At 36.7% G+C, this 23539-nt stretch overlaps 4 protein-coding genes across 4 annotated transcripts; all 4 read left to right on the top strand.

Annotated features, from left to right (window-relative positions):
• The first annotated feature begins 2048 nt into the window (after positions 1 to 2048).
• Positions 2049 to 4918, top strand: LOC111894984 (uncharacterized). The gene is made up of 8 exons (XM_023891072.3): positions 2049 to 2563; positions 2701 to 2904; positions 2996 to 3487; positions 3565 to 3675; positions 3778 to 3966; positions 4061 to 4300; positions 4446 to 4566; positions 4661 to 4918. Exons 1-8 carry the CDS (start codon positions 2135 to 2137, stop codon positions 4780 to 4782), a joined length of 1908 nt encoding a protein of 635 aa, XP_023746840.1. The 5' UTR covers positions 2049 to 2134; the 3' UTR covers positions 4783 to 4918.
• Positions 4919 to 5894: 976 nt separating this feature from the next.
• LOC111894989 (uncharacterized) lies at positions 5895 to 8477 on the top strand. Its single transcript, XM_023891076.2, has 8 exons — positions 5895 to 6163; positions 6834 to 6871; positions 7294 to 7362; positions 7468 to 7551; positions 7699 to 7733; positions 7832 to 7917; positions 8039 to 8104; positions 8223 to 8477. The coding sequence occupies exons 1-8, from the start codon at positions 6097 to 6099 to the stop codon at positions 8255 to 8257; spliced, it is 480 nt and encodes a 159-aa protein (XP_023746844.1). The 5' UTR covers positions 5895 to 6096; the 3' UTR covers positions 8258 to 8477.
• Positions 8478 to 9838: 1361 nt separating this feature from the next.
• On the top strand, positions 9839 to 10258 carry LOC111894971 (umecyanin). Its single transcript, XM_023891057.1, has one exon. The coding sequence runs from the start codon at positions 9839 to 9841 to the stop codon at positions 10256 to 10258; it is 420 nt and encodes a 139-aa protein (XP_023746825.1).
• Positions 10259 to 12101: 1843 nt separating this feature from the next.
• Positions 12102 to 14611, top strand: LOC111877153 (importin subunit alpha-1a). The gene is given in 11 exon segments (XM_052770916.1): positions 12102 to 12204; positions 12549 to 12617; positions 12676 to 12767; positions 12852 to 12983; positions 13069 to 13241; positions 13341 to 13517; positions 13605 to 13683; positions 13790 to 13918; positions 14007 to 14134; positions 14275 to 14410; positions 14552 to 14611. Coding segments are annotated over 11 exon segments (1278 nt in total).
• The last annotated feature ends 8928 nt before the right edge of the window (positions 14612 to 23539 follow it).

Genomic DNA, 23539 nt, shown 5'->3' with positions numbered 1-23539 from the left:
AAGCTCCCATGGACATTTCTTCAATTGATGCCATCTCGTTCCTTGGCTCGTTCTCGGGTTCGCTCGTGTGTTCTTCAAATTCCGGCTCGGTATTGTATTCGGACTCGGTTTGGACGGTTGTCTGATCCAAGTGCTCAATATTGTTTTTGTGCCTCGCGGATGAACTTGACTCTCCTGTCTTCTTTCCCGACTTCCTTGAAAAAGCTGACTTCAATTCTTGTAAGGGCGTCTTTTTCTTGTGAATCGCAGACTCGGGATCTTCAAGTGGTGGTACCAAGGGTGTGTTTGAGCCTCTGGTCATGAACTCCTGCAACTTGCTAAACTAAAAACGTAAAACTGGACTAAAATAAGAAAAACTAAAAACTGAAATCTCAGCTTTCACGTCGTAAGTTTATTAAAACTCACATCGTGAACTATGTGACAGAAACAGAAAAAATAAACTAAGCTAAGCTAGCAAAAATAAATAACCAATTAACCTTTTTGCAGATTTTATTCCACAAAAGGGGCGATTAATCTGTTGCAACTAAATAAACTAATAATCTAAGCCGTTCCCCGGCAACGGTGCCAAAAACTTGATGTGCACAGAAGTACTCACTAATTTGAATATTTATAACCTAACAAACTTAACTAACTATGCACTTATAGACATTGTACCTAGTCAGATTACAATATAGCTTGGGTAAGTCGGGTGTCGATCACAGGGAACGGTGTTACTAATTAATTTACTTACTATTAAATTAACCTAATTTTTAACAAGTTTAAAGGGGGGTTTTACCTGATTTTACAAGATCAGATGAACTTAAATTCAAATTCAATAATTAAAAACACACACTCTTGTTTAGTTTGAATCCACTTCTCCCTTATGGCTAGCTAATGATTACGGATTATTAAGTTGGTTTTTTAGTTGTATTAGTAATTTAGTTCTAACTTTACCAATAATTAACTAATTCATGTCAAACCATGTATGTTCACACATAATTAATACATAACTAATTATGAATGTAAATATGCTATGTAGATTTGTTATATAAACGCAATTATGATCACAATACACGTTCTCTAGCACAACTAAGCTTATTTATTCTAATTACTAACTAAGATTGGTCAATTATAGCTCTAACAATTCAATGTTCACTAAATCATTAGGTAAACAGGTTCATGCAGTTTAATGGTCACTAAGCTACACAGAACATGCAATCAAGCAATTAGATAAACAAACAGTAGCATGCTAGGTTATAAAAATCAAACACAAGTAATTTTTACCAACTAAACTTAATCCATAAACATATAACTATTTATAAGTTTAAAGCTTCATCTAGCTAAACAAGAGTAGCTAGATTCAGCTGCTCATCATAGCAACTAAACCAACACAACTAAAAATAATGAAAGACATGTTCTTATTTAACCAAAATATAAACCTTTATTCTTTTTTGATGTTGAAAACCTTCTTCCAGAACCTTTCTTTTGCTCCAAATCGTCTTCTGGAACTCCTTCCTTCTGCCCAAGGATGTCTCTATTCGTAATGGTCAAGGATTTATATATTTGCTGATATCCATAAATTCACGTCGTGAGTTGTAGATAACCGTGCCCGTCAAGGATTCCTTCACCCGCGTACATATCTTCTAGAACCAACGATTCACGTCGTGAATCCTTTAAGTCTCACGTCGTGAATAATCTTTTTCCAGATTTTCTTCACTTTTACTCTTTTAATTCCAAAGTTTCTTTCTTTAACGCTTTCAGTCCCCTTTTCTTCAAAATGTCTTCTTTTTGGCTGTAAATAACATTTAAGCTCATAAGTACCATTATTCTAAACAAATTACCTACTTTTTAATAAAAATGTACTTAAATATTGCCTAAAAATAAGTATAAATATGGCAATATCAAGATGCCTCGGTTAACCTCTTCAGTTTCACCTTATTGTTACATAAACAAAAATAATAGGGATTGGTTATGACAATTCTTTAAATTAGTAGTTGTCTTTTGTCAAGTACCCAAATATCCTGGATCTAGAGTGTACTACTAGTTAAAACTTGCCATCGCAAGGTTTTCCCAAAACCCTTGCTAACGTGCGCAGTTATGGTTCTAAAATGAGCCAAACATTCTTCGCACTTCGCACAGCTTCACAATCGCATCAATGGCTTCCTTTATTCATCCGCTTCCTGTCCGACTTCAGGTTTTCCCTTCAAAGTTCACTACTCTTACAGCCAAAAGCTTCGTCTTTCGACCCATAATTCGCCTAAAACCTTCTCGAATTTCCCTCACGGTACGAGCTCGCTCTGTCCCCACACCGTCGCGGCCTCCGCTGCCGGAAACCCAGCAATACATTCTTGATATTCTGGAAGGAGAAGATGTGAAGTCTATACCATGTGTGAGAACCTACGAGAATGACTTGGGTCGGCTGACTGTTGTTGGAGATGTTAACTTGGAACAGGCCCTAACAGCAGCGGCCGCTGACGGTGGTGAGGCTGCAGACGAACACATTGATCATGGTTTGGATGTCATGGTGGCGGAGACGGTGTTCCCAGGCCAATCCGATGAACACAGCACCATCTCCACCAGACTGGTTAGTTAATAGTTACCCTCCCTAAGCCATTTTTAGTGTTCAACTATTAATAACCGAATTTATCACTGATAATGGAATGGTGTTAATAACAAAAAGAAACTGTTTCTACTGTGAATTGTGATCTTTCCTTTCGACAGTTTTTGCCATCTAGAAAAGTGAAAGAGAGAGCTAAAAGTCTCAGAGATTATCTAACTGAAGACATGCTTTCAAGCACTACATCTACAAATATACTAGCAATGACATTCAGACAAGTGACTTTGAGACAACTTTGGAGTTTTGAACTTGTCTTGTTTACACCAGGAACAACAAGAAATATGAAAGATCTTGCAAACCCAAGAGAGGTTAAAGTTTAAACACCCTTCTCTTTTCTCTTACTCTTAATCCAAACATATATTCAGAAAGAAGGGTATAACAGTCCTTTCCCATCTACAGGTCCCTGCTTCCTTCACCTTCGGTTCCTCAGATGTACAAGCCATATCCAAGCTTGCAGAAGTGATTTCCGTTTCTGCCCTTGAAAACACCAAAAGGGATTTTCTTGATAACTCATTAGGCAAATCATCATTTAACATATTCCATCTATTTCATAAACACGAACAAATCGTATCACAAGATTCTTCTGTCATCTTATACAAAGTACACGAGGATGAAGTGGTTGAAAGTGCTAAAACTTTGCTTGAAAAGTTTAATTCAATGAAGGAAAGTTATAAACCTAAAGAAACAGCATTGAAGTATAATTGGTGGCCATGGTCTGTGTTTTCTAAATTAGAAAAAATTGGTGGACATGAATTTAGTTCATGGGTAAGTGAATATATTCCTGCTTACAGATTGCAAATCAAAAGTGACAAATTACAAAATTTGAAGTTTGAAGGATGGAAAGAATCTGCTAAAAATAGGTGGGAAGTCCTTCTTACCCACTCCCAAATGGTATTCTAGTTCTTCCTTTAATTTGCGTATATTTATTTTGGGATAAATGCAAAGATATAACTTAGTTTTATTTTCAGGTATGTTTGGCTAACATCTTGGATATGTATTATGAGGATTTATTCACACTCCCTGATAAAAAATTGCCATACAATGCAGCTTCCATGACTACTAACATGCACATGAAGAAGGTACTAAAGTTGTTAACTTTTCTTGGATAGATATTTTCTAATCTACACTTAAATTACATGTGATCTTTTAACAAGGTTATGATATTGATATTGTTGTTGCAGAAAGGTAACTCTTTTGTGAAAATGGTATCTACTTTCATCATAAGTGGATGCTTAATTGTTGCAATTACTGTAATGGGTCGGATCTTTTTGCCCCGTTTTCAAAATGGGCAAAACCGTTTCAGAGGAAATCAACAGCCCCAATCATCACATACTGATTCAATCCGTCTTTGGTCCATGGATCCTACTATGGTATGTAATTATATATATTCATATGATGCTTTCCAATTCCTCCTCACTTGTGTCTTATTATTTCAATGGGCGTTTTTGTCTTTTGTGTTGATAGTTGGAAGAGGTTTGTATTTCAATTTTGAAGAAAGTTGAAGCGGTTTATGGGTGGAGTGGAGAGATAAGAAAAGAAAGTGGTGGTGGTGTATCAACAGGTCAACTCCCTGATTACCTAACAAGATTGATTCAAGTTGATGACAACAATAATGCCACGTCAGCATCATCCACTCTCACTCCAACTGATAAAACTGACCATGATTTGTTATTAGCATCTGGACATAAAGTCGCAAGTTATCAGGTTTTCTTTCTTATCTTTTAACCCAATAAAAAAAACTATAAGCCAGTGTTTGGTAATGATGGAATCAGGGAAGGAATGGAATGGAATAACTCATTCCATTCCATCCAATCCAAAGAATAGATCGTGACATGAGCTCAAATTTCAGATTGTGATATCATCAGAAGGGAAAATAGTAGGATTCCAACCCACGAGCCTTCTTGCTGTTAATAATTGGGCATCAAATCCTTTGACCCAAGAGTTATATGGAAGGAAAAAACTCTCACCAGGTAAGATGATCAATTACAAGTCTTTAGTCAATTTTTTTTTTTTTTTAAAAATTAAATGTTTTATATTTATTATTCTTTTTAATTATTGGAGCAGGATTCTTTGAGCCTTCATTGAAAATCAAACAGCCGAAGGAGGTGGTTTTGTTAGAGTTGGTGATGTCAGAAATTAGTGGGTCACATTTTGTATTGGTTAGACCTGTTAATGTGGAGATTTAAATTTTTTATTAGGAAAAGATAAAGATAGTAAGTATAGATGTTGAGCTAATTGGATCGATAAAATAATAAAACTATGAATAAATGATTGTATTGTTCTTTGATTTAATTCATAAAATTAGATGCATATTAGAGGGAAGTTGTTATGGAGTGAAATAATTCGATATCATAAAGAAAAATTGAATCAAAATTGTGTTTCTTATTAATATTGGACGATGACATGAAATTAATAATTTTAGTTTTGAATTACATTTTTTTATGTTGTTAAACCACAATTTAAGTCAAATATTCTCTTGGTATGATGGTATCAACCTTTATATGAATATGATGTGCAAATGGAATATAAAGAATAAAAATGTACATAATATTTTTGTTGTTAGAAATTAGAATCTATTGAAGGTAATAAAATCTCCAAACACAACAAATTTAAAAACGTATAAGAAGAAACAGGGGACCATGAATATTATCTTTAACATCTGTATGATCAATCGTTCTTTTAAATATTCATTTTGCTTTACCATTTTATACCCTACAAGCATTGCATTCATATCTACTACCAATCACGTCACGATCTTTTCACAAATTATTCTGAAGATTTGACTACGTAAATGGTTAAATACAACAATAAATGACAAATGTATATTTTATTTATTTATCTTTATTTCTTCGTGTCACAATATTCTGTTTTTAATTTTTAATTTAAGATAGTGTAATTTGAAAATCTAGCAAATTACTAAATTAGCATGTTCATTTAATATCATATTAAGATATATATATTGGAAAATGTATAGACTAATCTGTCTTTAAATAACATTATTAATATAATAAGAAATTTTTTTATTGTATAATGAATGTTATAATAGAAAAAATAATAAAAACATAATGTTAATAATAAATAAATCAAAGTGAGTTTTTAGTATAATTTTTGTTTTATGAAAGTAGAAAAGTAGGATGCCCAAAACTAATGAAAACATTTATTTCAAAATTTCAATAAAAAAATAAAAAAAGAGTAAATGAAAAATAGAATCAGATACTCTGTTTCAATTTGCGAAAAATCTACGGCGGTCAACCTTTCCACGTACACCACCCCTTGATGGCTTGATAGATTCTGTGTCCACAAGGCACAAACAAGCCCAACTGCGACTAGGGTTTCTTTCGCTTCTTTATTCTCCATTCTCCAATACAGGGGAAAATTTATCCCAAATACCCACCGATTAAAGAGGTGTGGAGCGACCATTTTCAAATTAATACAAAACTCTTGCTTCTTTTTCTTCTTCTTTCTCCGATTCTGATCGACCACTGTTAGCCTAATCAAGTATGGGGAGAGGGAAGTTTAAGGGCAAGCCTACTGGACGTCGCCAGTTCTCTACTCCTGAAGAGATGCGTATGTTTTTATACTCATACTCTCCTTTTCTTTTCATTAATTTAGTTTTATGTTATTCGATTTTTATATGCAACTTTCTTATGCGGAATGGATCCGTAGTAGTCCGATTTAAGATATTCGTTCGGTTTCGGTGCTTGGTTTCTATAATCTATAGACCTTGGATTTGATTTGGGTTTCTGTTAAATCTATTAATTGTTGAAATAGGCGAATGAATTCATTTCGAAAAGGATAACCGGACTTTTGTTTCTTGATTAGGTTTTAATGTTTCCAAAAGGGGTTTTGTTCTTGGTTCTATGTAAATGATTAGGTTTTGTTCTTGTTGATTAGGTTTTAATGGTTCCAAAAGGGGTTTTGTAGTGATATGAAAGGACTAATTTTCTAACAGGGCAACAAGGTTTTTGGTGCATGATACTTGGATTTAGGTTATTGGGATGCCACAATCATGAGGTGAATTAAAATTCATTGTAAAACATAGATACAATTTATCTAACGTTTTTTTGCATACATAGAATACATACAAAGTTACACACATAGTTAAGCAAGCAAGAATGTCCAAATAAGTAGTACAAATAATGTAAAGACAATTGGTAAAATATTGAGTATTAGGTCAAATTGATGTTTATTCGTGTGACATGTTAACTAATATGATTTCTTTTGTTAATGATTGCAGTTGCTGGCACTTCATCTCGACCTCGTACATTTAAAAAGGTAATTTTAATATTCAAAAAAATTAAAAAGAAATAGGTTGAATTGTTGATGTCCAAAATGAACATGTCTTCACAGATTACATAAATTAAAATCTGGAACAGCATCATCATGGCTTCTTCCCTTTCTAGATAAAAAAACCAACACCAAATAAGTTTTTGTTATTCTAATATTCTTGTATCTCCTTGTATTCAGAAGACTTGATTTTTTGGTTACAAATAAAATAAGCTTTGAAGTGTATTATTCTATATGATTCTTATTGTTCATTCAGTGGCTATGGAGTCTTGTTTTATGCTCTTCTTCAGATTAATCTTTGATAAAATGAATGAATTATTTTATTACTTGTCTTGAAGTAGGATCAAGGTTTAAAAAAATTAAATTAAAAAGATCTACATATAGTTGTTGACTAATGCATGATTTATCAGGAAGAAGCTGAAGTTGAAGAGGAAAGATCTGATGAAGAATCTGAAGAGTCATCTGAGGAAGAATCTGAAGTCAGTAAACTTTTACACTTTTTTCTTTACAAATATATTCTTTTGTATTTAGTTATAAATTATAAATTCCGTGTTTGCTTATTCTATTTTCTTTTTGTTTTATAGAAGAAGAAAGGGACCCAAGGTGTTATTGACATTGAGAACCCTAATATGGCTAGGCCCAAGACCTTGAAAGCAAGAGATGCTGATGTAAGTACTACCCATTAACACATATATATATATATATATATATATATATATATATATATATATATATATATATATATATATATATATATATATATTAACACATAGAGATTTATTTTGATCAATTCTGCTGATTGCTATGCTTTTCAGCTGGATAAAACTAGTGAACTTTCAAGACGTGAAAGGTTTGTAAATTCTTTTCCTCTTCTGATTATTATTTTGTTCCATATTTTAAAAGACCAAAACACCCCCATATGAGTTGAGTTATCATGTTTATTTACAGAGAAGAAATTGAGAAACAGAGGGCTCATGAAAGGTATATGAAGCTGCAAGAACAAGGGAAAACAGATCAAGCAAAGAAGGATCTAGGTAATAAGCATGCATTCTTCCTCATATCAGTAGTTTTATTGGGATGAGGGCATTTATGTCCATTGACATCAGTCTAATTAATGTATGCCAAGTAACTTTTATCCATGTGTTGTATTTGCAGAGCGGTTGGCTCTAATCAGACAACAGAGGGCAGAAGCTGCTAAGAAACGAGAAGAAGAGAAAGCAGGTAATCTTCTAAATCTTTGTATATATTTTATTTTTATGAAAATGAATAAAAGGTAAATCTGTATGTTTTTTTTATTTTTATTTTTTTTATATATAAATGTGTGGTGTTGTGTTTTCAGCCAAAGACCAAAAGAAGGCGGAGGCAAGAAAATAAGTGGGAATGAAAGAGATGGTAGTTTTCACATGATATGATGATGTATGGTTATGGTTATGGTTATGGTTTAGTTTGTTGGTTAATTTGAAGTTGAATCTTTCTTATATGCCTATGTTGGCCATTGTGGGGGATCACTCTTTAACCATTTTATTAACTTTCTCTTATTTACTTTTAAAACTTAAAAGCTCGTCTATTAAACCCAAACTTATTATTCGCACTAGCTTTCATTTGTTATGTGTGAAAAGCTAGACATCCATTTATTGTGTTTGGAAAGTCAAAATGTATGAGAAAGTATTTAGAATGATGAAATTTTGGTGGCTATCATTGAAACCTTTTTTAGAAAATATAACAAAATGATCTCATGGATACAGTTATACAGACACCTATAACATGGAAACTATATTAAACTTTGTGATTATGAAATTTTATTTGAAGATGTATGTTAGCACAGTTGGTTAAAGCGTAATTGAAGTCATGTTTTGCATAAAATTGTTTTTGTTTGGTTGAAAGTTAAAACGGACCATTGACTTTTAACTTACTCTCTTCAACATAAAGACTTTACACATTAACCACATCCATCTGCAAGTAAAACTGAGTTCAATGTATTTCACTAGCATGTTTGAAAGTTTAAAAAAATGAACGAGACTAGTAGAGTTCGAACTCACGCTTTCCATCATAATGACCATACGCTTTAAACAGTTGTCTCTTGACCATAAATTTTAATATGTTTCGCAAGTTATATGTAAAAATCGTCAATGTCCGATATAGAGCTTGGGATCTTTAATCTAATACACAAAAAATCTCTATCAAGTGGGCTAGTCTAGCATGGATTTTAAGGAGTTAAAATGATAAATAGTTATATTTTATGATATTTAGTAAAAATGTGGGTATGGGTGATAATGGGAATTACGGTCATTTTAATGTTTTAGTTAATAACCCTTTTTTGCATCGTTAAATTAAATGAAAATTTGCGTTTAATGGACATAATTGTCTAATGTCTGATATTTTTCAGTTCAATTAAAAGATTACTGTTATTTCTTCTAATTGAGCTGTAAGATATTTTTCAGTTCAATTGAAAGATTATTGTTATTTCTTCTAATTGAGCTGTAAGAAAGTTGGTGGAGACTAATCACAACGTAATTTTATTTTATAAAGACAATGATATTTCACAAAATCGATTTTGTCAAAACAAGTTAATTTATATTTTACAATTTACAACATTTTTTTTTAAGAAATATCATTTCATAATAAGACAACCTTTATTTAATAATTTAGTAATTAGCTAAATAAAAGTATTCCATCTTTACACATGTAATCAATCGTATATCAAAATAAAAAAATATTTATTATTCATGTCTAAATCACGTACAAATACTAATAACAGTTAATGCCACAATAAATATCTACAAATGTAACTATGTGAATACTTAAAATTAATTAACATTAATTTCTTCAATAAACATATACAACTCCAACTTTCCTATAAATACACCCAAAACTTATTCTCTCATAGCATAAGACGAAAAGCTTTACTCGGAAGATCCATCAAAAGAATAAGAACACATATTTACTTAATCAAGAATGGCAAACCTAAAGCCAAGTTTGTTTCTGATTATAGCCATGGTAGTTGCATCTATGGAGTTCAATCACTCGGTGGCAACTGAGCATGTCGTCGGCGATTCCTTCGGCTGGGCAGTGCCACAAGATGCTGGTTTCTACGCTATGTGGTCTCTAAACGATACCTTCATAATTGATGATACTCTCATCTTTAATTTTGTCGATGGATTTCATAATGTTGCAGAAGTAACGAAGGAGGCATACGACAACTGTGACACCCAAAATCTAATCTCAATCCAAAGCACCAGCCCCGCTAGATTTACTATAAACAATGTCGACAACCACTACTACATCTGTACCGTAGGCTTGCACTGCAAGTCCTTTTTGAAATTAGCGATTAGGGTTTCCGTTCCTAACAATTCGTCTGCAATGTTATCTCACTGATATTTTATTATTATCATATAAATATAAATATAATGAAATAACACTTTGGTTAAACAATTATACTTTATTTTTCTCGAAGGTGTTGATGGTATGTTAAATTGTAACACCCAAAAATTTCAAGCCAATTTAAAACTTTTCAAAACATTTAAAACCAACAGTTATTATAGATTTGCTTTCAAAATAATCTATATCAGAGTCTTTCCCAGAAACATAAACAAAACATGAGGAGCTGTACGATCATGCATTCGCCTTGCCACGATCCCCTGATGTACCTGAAACAATAAACTGAAACTGTAAGCCCGATAGCTTAGCGAGTTCCCCTAAAATACTGATACACTGCACATATTACATATACAAATAACAGCATATACTGGGTCCACAACTTTACAGATTGGATTACCTCCTGGGCCCACAATGTGAGTCTGGATTGCCTTCCAGGCCCACAACTCACATCTGAATTTCCACTGAGCCCGCAGTATGAGTCTCTCTCAGCTCGTATCTGGAATGCTCCCGGGTTTGTTGGTTACCGCACGAAGCAGTATCACCTCAACCCATCCCACATAATATGTCGACATATAATACAACTAATGCACATACCAATAATCACATGATACTATAGGTAGTCCTACAGATCTACCTAACTGGCATAACAACTAACATGCAACACTAACTCATAATCAACATACTACCAACTGCTAGGAAATCATATCTAATGGGCCGACCTTTGTGCCTTAGACCCCTTAGTATAGTGGGGATAACTTCACCACCTATATTCACCATAGAACCATACTTTTAAATTTCCAATTTCCCAACAGTGTCCCCAGAAGTCCACCGGTCAACCCTTGGTTACAGTCAAAGTCATCGGTCAAGGTCAACAGTCTATGTTGACCTCAACTCGTTGAGTACCCTCAGCTACTCGCCGAGTTCCTTGCATAACTCGCCAACTCGCTGTGTCACTCATCTGACTCGCCGAGCCCACGACAATCTTCATCGGACTCGCCGAGTTCCTTCAGTCCTTCATCCATACAGAGGCTTTTTAAGCCATGTTAAGGCTCCAAATTATAGATCCAACTTCCCAAGGCATGTTTAGAGTTGCAAACTTTACGTGCATATAAAGCTCCCACTACTAGAAAAATAGCCTTTTACGACGCGCGAACCATGACACGCAGTGATTTATGATACGCAAAGGTGAGTGTCTAAAAAATAATGTCATTTCTTCCAAAATTTAAAGGATTTCAGACGCGCATTTTTGCATGCCCTAAAATTAGTGTCTAAACAAAAAAAAAATAAAAACACGGAGGGCACCTGCGTGTCGTCTACGACCGTCGCTTTATAAATTTTAATAGAACGCGCGCGTTCCATCCGGGGAAAATGAAATCCCAAAAACTTAAAATCCCCGCCTTCCTTTTTTTTCTCCCTCCACTTTAATTTCCCTAGTAGCTAGGGCTTTTTTTTCAAGAACTTGCCCCGATTATGCCCTCCTGTACTGCTCATTCTCTCTTCAACTTCCCTTTCTCTCCTTCTCACTTCGACAAACCCTTTCTCTTCTTCTCGGTTCTCGACGTCGACAACTTCTCCCACCTCCGACGTTTCTCTTGGTGTTGGCGCCTCCCACCTCTGACCTCTGTCTAGCCCCGCCCCACCGTCCAACGCTTTCCAGCGTCACCCAGCCGATGGAGCCCCTCATCTCCGGCAATCTCACCTCGCCTGCCCTTGCCAGCAACATTAGGTCTGGTGACCTAGACCGAGAAAACTCAGAGCCTTTGGAGGAGTGGTGGCACTACTCAAATCCCAGCGACGGAAGGAAACTCTCTATCACAGCAACAGAAAGTCGGAGACTGGAATGGGAGAAAGAGAAATAGAAATCGAGAAATCGACTTATACAGTAAATGGGGAAGAATCGATGATGCACGCAACATGTTTGATAAAATGCCTCATCCGCCATGGTCTTAATCTACAAGTCTCTCTCTCTCTCTCTCTCTCTCTCTACCCCATACTACTCGACAAGCACCCAGGCACCCACCACCCTTCGTCTTCTCTCTGGTTCACCACACTTCTCCTTCCTATGTTTGTTAGATTCGTCATCTGATTGGTGAGTGTTCTGTAAAAAATGATTTTTCCGTTTCATATTTTATGGATACCTCAATCTTCCGTGATGATTATGAATGTAGTCATAGAGTACTCGCTCCACTATCATTTTCAATCATTTTAGGGCATGGAGAGGTAATTTTTCTAGTCGGGGAGGGTTTCAATTATATATCTACTATATCTATTTCTAACTTTTTTACAGAGGATCGTTATGATTTAGGTTTCAGTTTAGCTTCCGAGACACCTCACATGATAAGTGCAACTGTTAAAGGCATAACTCCATTGAGTTATGAGTTTACTTATCTTGTATCCATTACATTTTTAACCAGAACGCAGCCCTCCCATTGAAGAAGTTATTCAATCCGGTGTTGTTCCTCGCTTTGTTGAGTTTCTTGTAAGGGAGGATTTCCCACAACTTTAGGTGAAATTCAACATTTTGTAACATAATATAAAATACACACAATAGTTACATGTATTTTATATAAACAATATATATTCTCTGTAGTTTGAGGCTGCTTGGGCTTTGACTAATATTGCTTCGGGGACATCTGAACACACAAAAGTGGTGATTGATCATGGTGCTGTTCCAATATTTGTGAAGCTTCTTGCATCTCCAAGTGATGATGTTAGAGAACAGGTATCTTTTAGAGGTTTTTGTATTTCATAAACTCAATTCACAAATTCATTATCATGACTTCAATTTCACTTTATCTACATGTTAGGCTGTATGGGCTTTAGGAAATGTTGCTGGTGATTCCCCTAAATGTCGTGACCTTGTACTTGCACAAGGTGCTTTGATTCCTCTACTATCACAATTAAATGAGCATGCTAAGTTATCCATGTTGCGAAATGCCACATGGACACTTTCAAATTTTTGCAGAGGCAAACCACAACCTTCTTTTAGTCAGTTTTGTTTCTGAAAAGACTAAACTACCCACATAGTTCTTTTGGCTCTATCTTTTCAACATTTGTAATGATGAATTCTGATTTGTCTTGACTTTTCACAGACAAAACCTGCACTTCCAGCTTTACAACAACTTATTTATTCAAACGATGAAGAAGTTTTGACAGATGCTTGTTGGGCTCTTTCATATCTTTCAGATGGCACAAATGATAAAATCCAAGCTGTTATTGAAGCAAATGTATGTCCAAGATTGGTTGAGCTATTGAAGTGAGTCTTTTCTTCTTCTTCTTTTGAATAAAGTTAGGATCTTTAAAACTTTTTTTTTTAAGTTCTAACCTTTTTCTATATTTTTAGTCACCCTTCTCCATCTGTCCTTATCCCTGCTCTTCGTACTGTTGGTAACATTGTTACAGGAGATGATATGCAAACTCAGGTAGCATTTCTTTTCAAATATTTCTCAAAGAAAATTGTTGCATTTGTTTTTAGATTATAGAAAATAAACATAATATTCGTTTCTCACTTTCATTTGTTTGTTGTAGTATATAATCAATCATCAAGCTTTGCCTTGTCTTCTCAACTTGTTGACCAATAACCACAAAAAAAGTATCAAGAAAGAAGCTTGTTGGACTATATCAAACATAACCGCTGGCAACAAGGAGCAGATTCAGGTCATAATTTTAATTTTTTTTAATCAAGATTTAATCATCAAACCTTATTTTCTTGACTGATATATCATCTACTTTGTGATTTTTACAGACAGTGATTGAAGCAAATATCATTGGCCCTCTTATTCATCTGCTTCAAAATGCAGAATTTGACATCAAGAAGGACGCTGCATGGGCTATTTCTAATGCTACTTCAGGTGGAAGCCATGACCAAATCAAGTGAGATTCATAAACCTAAAATATTCTCTTCAATTTCCCAATATTTGTGAGCAAATCTCAGGAAATTGCAACACGTTTTTACCCATAATAACTATAAGTTTTGTAGTTACATTGTTTTTTTTACTGATAATAAAATGCAGGTATTTGGTAAGTGAGGGATGTATTAAACCTTTGTGTGATTTACTGATATGCCCTGATCCGCAAGTGTTTGCATATGCAGTAAATCCGCAAGTGCTTTTTGCCTCGATTGTTAATGTGAAAAAAAGAATCAAAGTAGTATGTATCAGAAACATAAATTTAAAAATATATAGAAAATTACAATTATGCCCTTGTATATTGATTGGTTAGTAGCCCAACGTTCATAATAGTGAGTATATCTCTCTAAAGAATTCTTTGCCATTTCACTTCTGTGTTCAGATTCATCATACTACAAATGGAAGTGGAATGAATTACAAGATTAAAGATTTGAGACTTTAAAAAATGAATAATTGTAATGTTTTATTGAATTTAGAGTAAAATACAATTAGTTTCATTACATGATGTTTATAATTCATGCATGTTTACAGCTGCATTTGCAACCTTGTTCTAACAACAAACCCACATGTAGTATTTAATTGTTTATTTACGGTTGTGCCCCTGAACTATTATGTATTAACATCCATAAGCCTTTTGTTCTCATGTTAGTTAAGATTCATAAAGATACTTATGTTCTAGCTGAATATAAATAAGTCTTTCTAGTAGCCCCACCCTTATCCTTAGCAACATAATTAATTACATTAGCATCTAATGTAATTCGGTTCTGCTTACAGTAACGAGGAAGAAGCAAGCCATTGTATCTAGTAGTTTTGGAGGAAACGAGACTCAAGCAAAAAGCAAACACACGGAGAGTTGTTGGCAGATAGTAAGCTAGATAATGCAATTGTATATTCTGCTTCTCTTGAGTTCATTTTTTTATAACATTTACTCACTATTGGAATAATTATTTGTATTTGACATATTAGTGAAATGAATTATCTTTGTTATTTATGGTATTTTATTTGTATGACATTAAATTTTATGCAATGGATTGTATTTTTTGTATATGATATTTATTTTCTATTACGAGACATTAAATACAAATTTAATTTGAAAATTAGTAAATTTGTACATATTTTTTTTAAACATTTAAATTTATGATACGCAAAAATGTGTGTCATCTTCATTTATGACATGACCTTTCTTGACAGGGGCTTTCTTGATACGCATTGCGTATCATTAACACGCGCGTCATAAGGTTACGACACGCGAATACGTGTCGTCTTCCTTTATGATAGGGCCTTCCTTGATACGCATTACGTGTCGTAAACGTGTGTCGTAATTGCGCGTCGTAAATGAGCGTCATAAATGCGCGTCGTCTCTCTTTATGACAGGGCCTTCCTTGACACGCATTTGCCCGTCGTCTGAGCCTTTTACGACACGCAATGAGCGTCGTAAAAGGCTGTTTTTCTAGTAGTGTCCAAGGTCTTAAAATGACAAAACTAAGCTTGTAAAGAAGTCTCACACTTGAGGGAAGGTTCATGCTTGCCAAAACTTAAAACTTTATGGACTTAGTGTAACGCCTGTGTTTCCGGGCTTGCCGTTCTTAGCAATATAATAGTCCAGGTTAACCTTTGTAACCCGTTTTGAAATAATAAGATTGTATTATTTGAGTATTATGTGTTTTGTGCTTAATTGCTTAATTATGTGGTCTGATTAATTAAGAATAAAAATAAGCGTCAAAATTTAAGAGTGAAATAAATTTAATATCTTTGGTTAATGTTGTAGTAGTTGAAACAAGGTTTCCGAATATATATAGAACGCCCAAATCTGACTTCGTATGAGGAAGTTATGATTTATCGAAGTTCCGGCTTAGCGGTATACAGCCTGAAATACTCGAATTGAGATCGAGCGGTTGTTAGCCGAAGCAATCTAAATGAGAATCAAAGATCTCATTGTTGGTATCAAAGCGATAAAAAGTTAGGCGAGAACGGACGTCAAACGAAGAAGTTATGAATTTATAACGAAAGTTTCTGTCGCGGCCTATTAAAAATAATTAATAAAAATAAATTCAAAATTAGCCGACGGAGTCTAAACGAAAGTCGTAGAGCATGGTCTCACCTTTCCGTGGATATAAAGAACGTCGAAAACGGAGTTCGTATGAAGAAGTTATGAATTTCCGAAGTTTATTAATCATTTTGTATTTATTTTTAATTCAAAATTCGGAAGCATTATCCGAAGCCGAGTCACCGGTGTAATCCGGAGTACGCCCCGCGTACGAGGTTACGTTATCGCGTAACTCCGATAGTGTCGACACTTCGGATGACGCATGCAATGACGATTTCGGACGCGTACGCGCTGCGTACGCCTGTACGCCCCGCGTACTCCGAGGTTCCAGCCTCTATATAAAGGATCCGAAGGCAGCCTCATTTCTTGTTCATTTTCTTCTCTTCTCTCTAGTCTTTTGCATCGTTTTTCATGCCGAAGCTACCCCGAAGTCCCGGTATCATACTCTAGCCCCGAGGCAAGTCCCGAGATCCCGAAGATCCCGAGAAGCGCGGTTCCCGAGTCGAAGCTCTGCCCGCGAGAAGTTCGATTTTCGAGGAGATCTTCCAGATCTGCTGAGGAATACTACTTCTATAAGCCGTAGCGCTGTCCGATCATCTTCTGATCAAGTGAGTGTGTAGTTATTTCTTCTAATACAATAATACGAAGTATTTTATATAAAAATACGTGCTATGTGTATATATTTGGTTGTGTTATGTGTGAATGAGTATTCACTCTCTTCTATCTTATAGATCTGCTTATTTCTTTATGAGATATGTGTTATGTGTGTGTGCCTCATCTGTTATGTGACATATGTGTTGATTAAAACATGCTATACAGGTTTTCTTTAAACTACGTATGAAAATATATATTTTTATCTACTAATATGTTGGGTAGAACATGGGTAGATAGTTGGTGTGTAATAAACAGATGAGAGGCCTCGATGTTGTTGTTGTTGTTGATCTAGTTATTCAGCGGAGTATGGATAACGACCACGGACTCTTTCTAGACAGTCCAGTGGAACACTAGCAGGTTCATAACCTGTAGGTGTTGTGAACGATGTGTTCACCGGTGTACTCTATCCCCCTCATGGTTGCCTTTAGGATATCTATTGTTGAGGAAACCCCTTCGCAGTGATGTCCGTCCCGATGAAAATCCTAGATTAGGTCCCTTGAGATAGTTGTTTTAGGGACGTAAAGTGAGGATAACGGGAATGGGTAATCGGGATAGTGATTGGTTGGTGAAATTAAATATAACTTATTTATTGTGGGTTGAAAACCCTATATGCTCACCAGGCTCCCAAGCCTGACCCACTCAGTTTTATTTGTATTACAGGAAGTGGCACAAGGGCGTAAGATGGATGGATCATCTTGTTGTTTTGTTTACAAGTCTGTATATGTATATATTTGTTGAATGACTTGTAATGTTTATCGTTTATGCTTTATGGCCTGTATCGGAACATGACATCCCGAGTTTTGATTATATAATGAAATGCATCTCTTGATGAAATGCTTTGATAAATATTATTTTATCATGTTTTGTTTTGGGAACAAATTCCGCAACTCTTTCAAATCAAAAGGATTTACTCTGAAAATATTTAAAAGCATAAATGAAAATCGGTCTTTTCTGGCCGAGATTTTGGGGATGTCACAGTTGGTATCAGAGCATTAGTTTAAGCGAACTAGGAATTTGTAGGATTTCTAGACTTAAACTTAGTATGCTAAGTGGAGATTGTGAGATGTGTGTCTGTTGGATTTTAGACACGAGCACTAGTTTATTTTAGGAAAGTTGCCTAAAATGCTTTTATGTGCTAAATGATATATGTTGCCATATATGATATTATTTGTTCGGATCTACGGTTTGTTGCCAACCGGATCTGAAGGTTTATGTGTTTAGGATTCTAAGCGTATGTATACGATATTAGAACTAGCATGTAATCGTTTGGAGTAATAAGGTGAAATTATTCGGTGTAGATCAAAAAATGGTGAGAACAAGGAGTGGCGTTGGAAACGCAGATGAAAACAGGAATCAACCGCCAGTGATTGAGCAAATACCTGTTGTAGCAGCAGCACCAGAACCAATAACAATGGCTGCGGTGCAAGCCATGATTCGGGCTATGCTAGCCGAACAAAGGGAGGAGATGCGACAAATGTTGCATAATAATAGGGATGAACCTATCATACCTATTGAGGAACCGGAATTGATTCCCGAGCAATCGGAGGAAGGGAACAATAGTCGCATGGTGAGTCAAGTTGGGACTCAAGAGGAACGAAGGAACGATCCGGAAAGGAGAAACAACAAGGATGGGCGTATGTACAAGAATTTCTTGGGCGCCAAACCGCCAAGTCTTTCTGGGAGCCCAAAGCCTGTTGAGATAATGGATTGGATCTCCGAAATGGAGATGGTATTTGAAAGTTGCGACTGTAGCAACAAACAGAAGACCGTCTTTGCGGTTAGACAACTGAAGACTGGGGTCTTGAGTTGGTGGAAGTTGTTGGCAGATACTATGCCACGAGGAGAAGCCCTGAAAATGTCATGGGAGGAGTTCTTAGAACAGTTAAGGGTGCAGTATTGTTCGGAGATAGATCTGATTGATCTGAACAATGAGTTTCAAAACTTAAAGAAGGGGAAGATGAGCATAGATGACTATGCTACTGCATTTACTGAGAAGATGAAGTTGTTTCCGTACCTAGTGCCAACGGAACTCTCCAAGATTGAGAGGTTTGCTAACGGACTGCCTGCTGACTTTGGTCCGACAGTCAAAATGGCAACCACTCTGAAAACGGCTGTTCGTGCAGCTAAGAATGTGGAGGCCCAGCAGAAGGAAAAGGGTCTGGAAAGAATAGATGTTGGAGAAAAGAGGAAGTTCGATGGAACTTCAGGGTCCAACAAGAAAAACAAGTTCTCGAAGTCTGGTTCGAGGGGAGGTGGAGGTGAGGCGAAATGGTGCGACAAATGTAAGAAGAAGCATCATGGAAGATGTGAGGTGGCGAACACATGCTACAAGTGTGGAAAGCCAGGGCACTATGCCAATGAGTGTACCCTCACAAAGAAAGTTTGCTATGGTTGTGGTGAGGAGGGTCATATGTCGAGAGACTGCCCGAAGAAGAAGGAGGCAGCTAGACCCAGCATTCCGCCAAAGCCAAAGGCGAGAGCATTCCAGATGACACTGGAAGCTGCTAAAGATGAAGCTGATGTCGCTTCAGGTACCTTTCTCGTTAACGAATTGCCTGCCCAAATTTTATTTGATTCTGGAGCCAACTACTCCTTTATATCGCATGAATTTGGTAGAAAGCTAGCTTTGCCTGTTGTTAGACTAGATAATGCTTTATTAGTCGAAGTTGCTAGTGGCAAGTTTGTACCTGTTAGCTATCGCATGAAAAACATCTTAATTGATCTGAATGGGAATAAGTTCCACGAGGAATTATTGCCTATCGAACTTAATGGTTTCGACATCGTATTGGGAATGGATTGGCTTAGCGCCAACGACGCCGAAATTTTATGCAAGAAGAAAATAGTCAAAGTAAACCCGCCTGGGAAAGATTCGTTTATGGTGTATGGAGATAAACGCAGAGTGAATTCTGGAATCATTTCATTGATGAAAGCCAGAAAATGTTTGACCAAGGGGTGTACATCGTTTTTAGCATTCGTGATTGATGCTAAGAAGGAAAAGAAGGTGATGCAGAATATTCCAGTGGTGTGTGATTATCCGGAAGTATTTCCCGAAGATCTTCCTGGATTACCGCCTGATCGACAAGTGGAATTCCGTATTGACTTGTTGCCAGGAACAACGCCAATTGCGAAAGCACCTTATCGATTAGCACCGACGGAGATGAAGGAACTAATGATGAAACTTCAGGAGTTATTGGACAACGGTTTCATTAGACCTAGTTCATCGCCCTGGGGAGCTCCGGTGTTATTTGTAAAGAAGAAAGATGGAAGTATGAGAATGTGCATCGATTACAGAGAGCTGAACAAGGCAACAATAAAGAATAGATATCCGTTGCCGAGGATTGATGACCTGTTTGATCAATTGCAAGGTTCGAGCTATTTCTCGAAGATCGATCTTAGGTCAGGATATCATCAGCTAAAAGTAAGAGAGCAAGATATCGAGAAGACTGCATTCAGAACTAGATATGGACACTATGAGTTCTTGGTTATGTCGTTTGGACTAACCAATGCTCCAGCAGCGTTCATGGATTTGATGAATAGGGTTTGTAACCCGTTCCTTGATAAATCCGTGATAGTGTTCATAGACGACATTCTGATTTACTCGAAAAGCCAGGAGGAGCATGGCAGACACTTGCGAGAAGTGTTAGAAGTCTTGAAGAAGGAGAAGCTGTATGCTAAGTTCTCCAAATGTGATTTTTGGATTCGTGAAGTCCAATTCTTGGGTCACGTGTTCAACCAAGAAGGGATAATGGTTGATCCAGCGAAGATCGAAGCTGTGACGAAGTGGGAACAACCGAAAAGTCCCACGGAGATTCGAAGCTTTTTAGGATTAGCCGGATATTACCGAAGGTTTATCCAAGGCTTTTCTTCGATCGCTAGTCCATTGTCAACTTTGACCCACAAAGGAGCTACTTATGCTTGGGGTGAGAAGCATCAGGAAGCATTTGAGAAGCTAAAGAAGAAGCTATGCGAGGCACCGATACTTTCTCTACCCGATGGAGTTGAAGACTTCGCTGTCTATAGCGATGCGTCTGGTGTTGGTTTGGGTTGTGTTTTGACCCAAAGAGAAAAGGTGATAGCATATGCGTCTCGACAGCTGAAAGAGCATGAAAAGAACTACCCGACTCATGATTTAGAGTTGGCAGCGGTAGTTTTCGCTCTGAAAATATGGAGGCATTACCTCTATGGCACGAAGTGCAAACTTTTCACTGATCATAAGAGTCTCCAATACCTCTTTAATCAGAAAGAATTGAATATGAGGCAACGACGCTGGCTAGAATTACTTAAAGACTATGACTGCGAGATACTTTACCACCCCGGTAAAGCTAATGTTGTTGCTGATGCTCTCAGTCGGAAAGTCAATCCCGAAAGGAAAAGGCCAAGAGCGTTGAGAATTGAAGTTGTATCAACTATTTTGGAAAGTATAAAGAAAGCTCAGAGCGAAGCTTCTGAGAAGAATGACAGAAAGGAGGAACGTTTGGGTAAAACGTTGGTGTTCGGTGTAAACAGTCATGGACTGAAGGTGTTCCAAGATCGGATTTGGATACCTAAGACAGGAGGAGTCAGAGATCTTCTGATGGAAGAAGCTCACAAGACCATGTACTCGATTCATCCGGGTAGCACTAAAATGTATAGGGACCTGAAACCCTACTACTGGTGGCCGACGATGAAGCTTGATGTTGCAAAGTATTTGGCCGAGTGTGTGACTTGTGCGAGAGTCAAGACACAACATCAGAAACCGTACGGGAGTTTAGAACCTTTGCCTGTGCCTATGGGTAAGTGGGAAGACATTGCTATGGATTTTGTCACTAAACTGCCCAGAACAAAGAATGGTCACGACATGATTTGGGTGGTCGTTGATCGATTCACTAAGAGTGCGCATTTCATAGCGGCCAGGGAGAAATGGTCTATGGATAAGCTTGCGAATTCTTACGTGAAGGAAATTGTGAGGCTTCACGGTGTTCCGTTAACGATTGTGTCGGATCGTGATAGCCGTTTCTCATCGAGGTTTTGGAAAAGTCTACAAGAGGAATTGGGTACCAAGTTGTGTTTAAGTACAGCTTACCATCCGCAGACTGATGGTCAGAGCGAACGAACGATACAAACACTTGAAGATATGCTGAGAGCATGTACTCTGGAATTCCTAGGTAATTGGGATGAACATTTACCGTTGGTAGAATTTTCCTATAATAATAGTTTCCACTCGAGCATTAAGATGGCACCTTACCAAGCTTTGTATGGACAGAAGTGTCGTACGCCGTCTTGTTGGATTGAGGCTGGGGAAAAGCAGTTTATGGGACCGGAGTTGGTTCATCAAACTGCTGAAAAGTTGAAAATAATTAGGGAAAGAATGTTAGCGGCTCAGGATCGTCAAAAGAGCTATGCTGACAAGAAGCGGAGACCGATAACTTTTGAAGTTGGAGATTCGGTTTTGCTTAAAGTCTCGCCGTGGAAGGGACTTATAAGATTTGGTAAAAGGGGAAAGTTAAGTCCAAGGTTTATTGGACCGTTTAAAGTTCTTCAGAGGATTGGGAACCAAGCTTACAAGCTCGAACTACCAGAAGAACTGAATGGAATTCATAACACTTTTCATGTGTGTTATTTGAGGAAGTTCACGGGAGAAGTTCCCGACATAATTCCAATTTCTGAATTGAGAATTGATGAGAACAAAAGGTTGATTGAAGAACCAGAGGCAATTGTTGACCGAAAGACTAAGAAATTGCGACGCAAGATGGTTGGGTTAGTGCTTGTCCGATGGAAACACACGAATGGGCCGAATCTCACCTGGGAGACGGAGAGTGACATGATGGGTCGCTATCCGTATTTGTTTGTTGATGTGTGATTCCGGGGACGGAATCATTCTAAGGTGGAGAGAATTGTAACGCCTGTGTTTCCGGGCTTGCCGTTCTTAGCAATATAATAGTCCAGGTTAACCTTTGTAACCCGTTTTGAAATAATAAGATTGTATTATTTGAGTATTATGTGTTTTGTGCTTAATTGCTTAATTATGTGGTCTGATTAATTAAGAATAAAAATAAGCGTCAAAATTTAAGAGTGAAATAAATTTAATATCTTTGGTTAATGTTGTAGTAGTTGAAACAAGGTTTCCGAATATATATAGAACGCCCAAATCTGACTTCGTATGAGGAAGTTATGATTTATCGAAGTTCCGGCTTAGCGGTATACAGCCTGAAATACTCGAATTGAGATCGAGCGGTTGTTAGCCGAAGCAATCTAAATGAGAATCAAAGATCTCATTGTTGGTATCAAAGCGATAAAAAGTTAGGCGAGAACGGACGTCAAACGAAGAAGTTATGAATTTATAACGAAAGTTTCTGTCGCGGCCTATTAAAAATAATTAATAAAAATAAATTCAAAATTAGCCGACGGAGTCTAAACGAAAGTCGTAGAGCATGGTCTCACCTTTCCGTGGATATAAAGAACGTCGAAAACGGAGTTCGTATGAAGAAGTTATGAATTTCCGAAGTTTATTAATCATTTTGTATTTATTTTTAATTCAAAATTCGGAAGCATTATCCGAAGCCGAGTCACCGGTGTAATCCGGAGTACGCCCCGCGTACGAGGTTACGCTATCGCGTAACTCCGATAGTGTCGACACTTCGGATGACGCATGCAATGACGATTTCGGACGCGTACGCGCTGCGTACGCCT

The sequence above is a fragment of the Lactuca sativa genome, chromosome 4 (genome assembly GCF_002870075.4).
Source record: "Lactuca sativa cultivar Salinas chromosome 4, Lsat_Salinas_v11, whole genome shotgun sequence".
Classification (NCBI taxonomy): Eukaryota; Viridiplantae; Streptophyta; class Magnoliopsida; order Asterales; family Asteraceae; genus Lactuca; species Lactuca sativa.
This window is presented reverse-complemented; position numbering and strand designations above follow the sequence as displayed.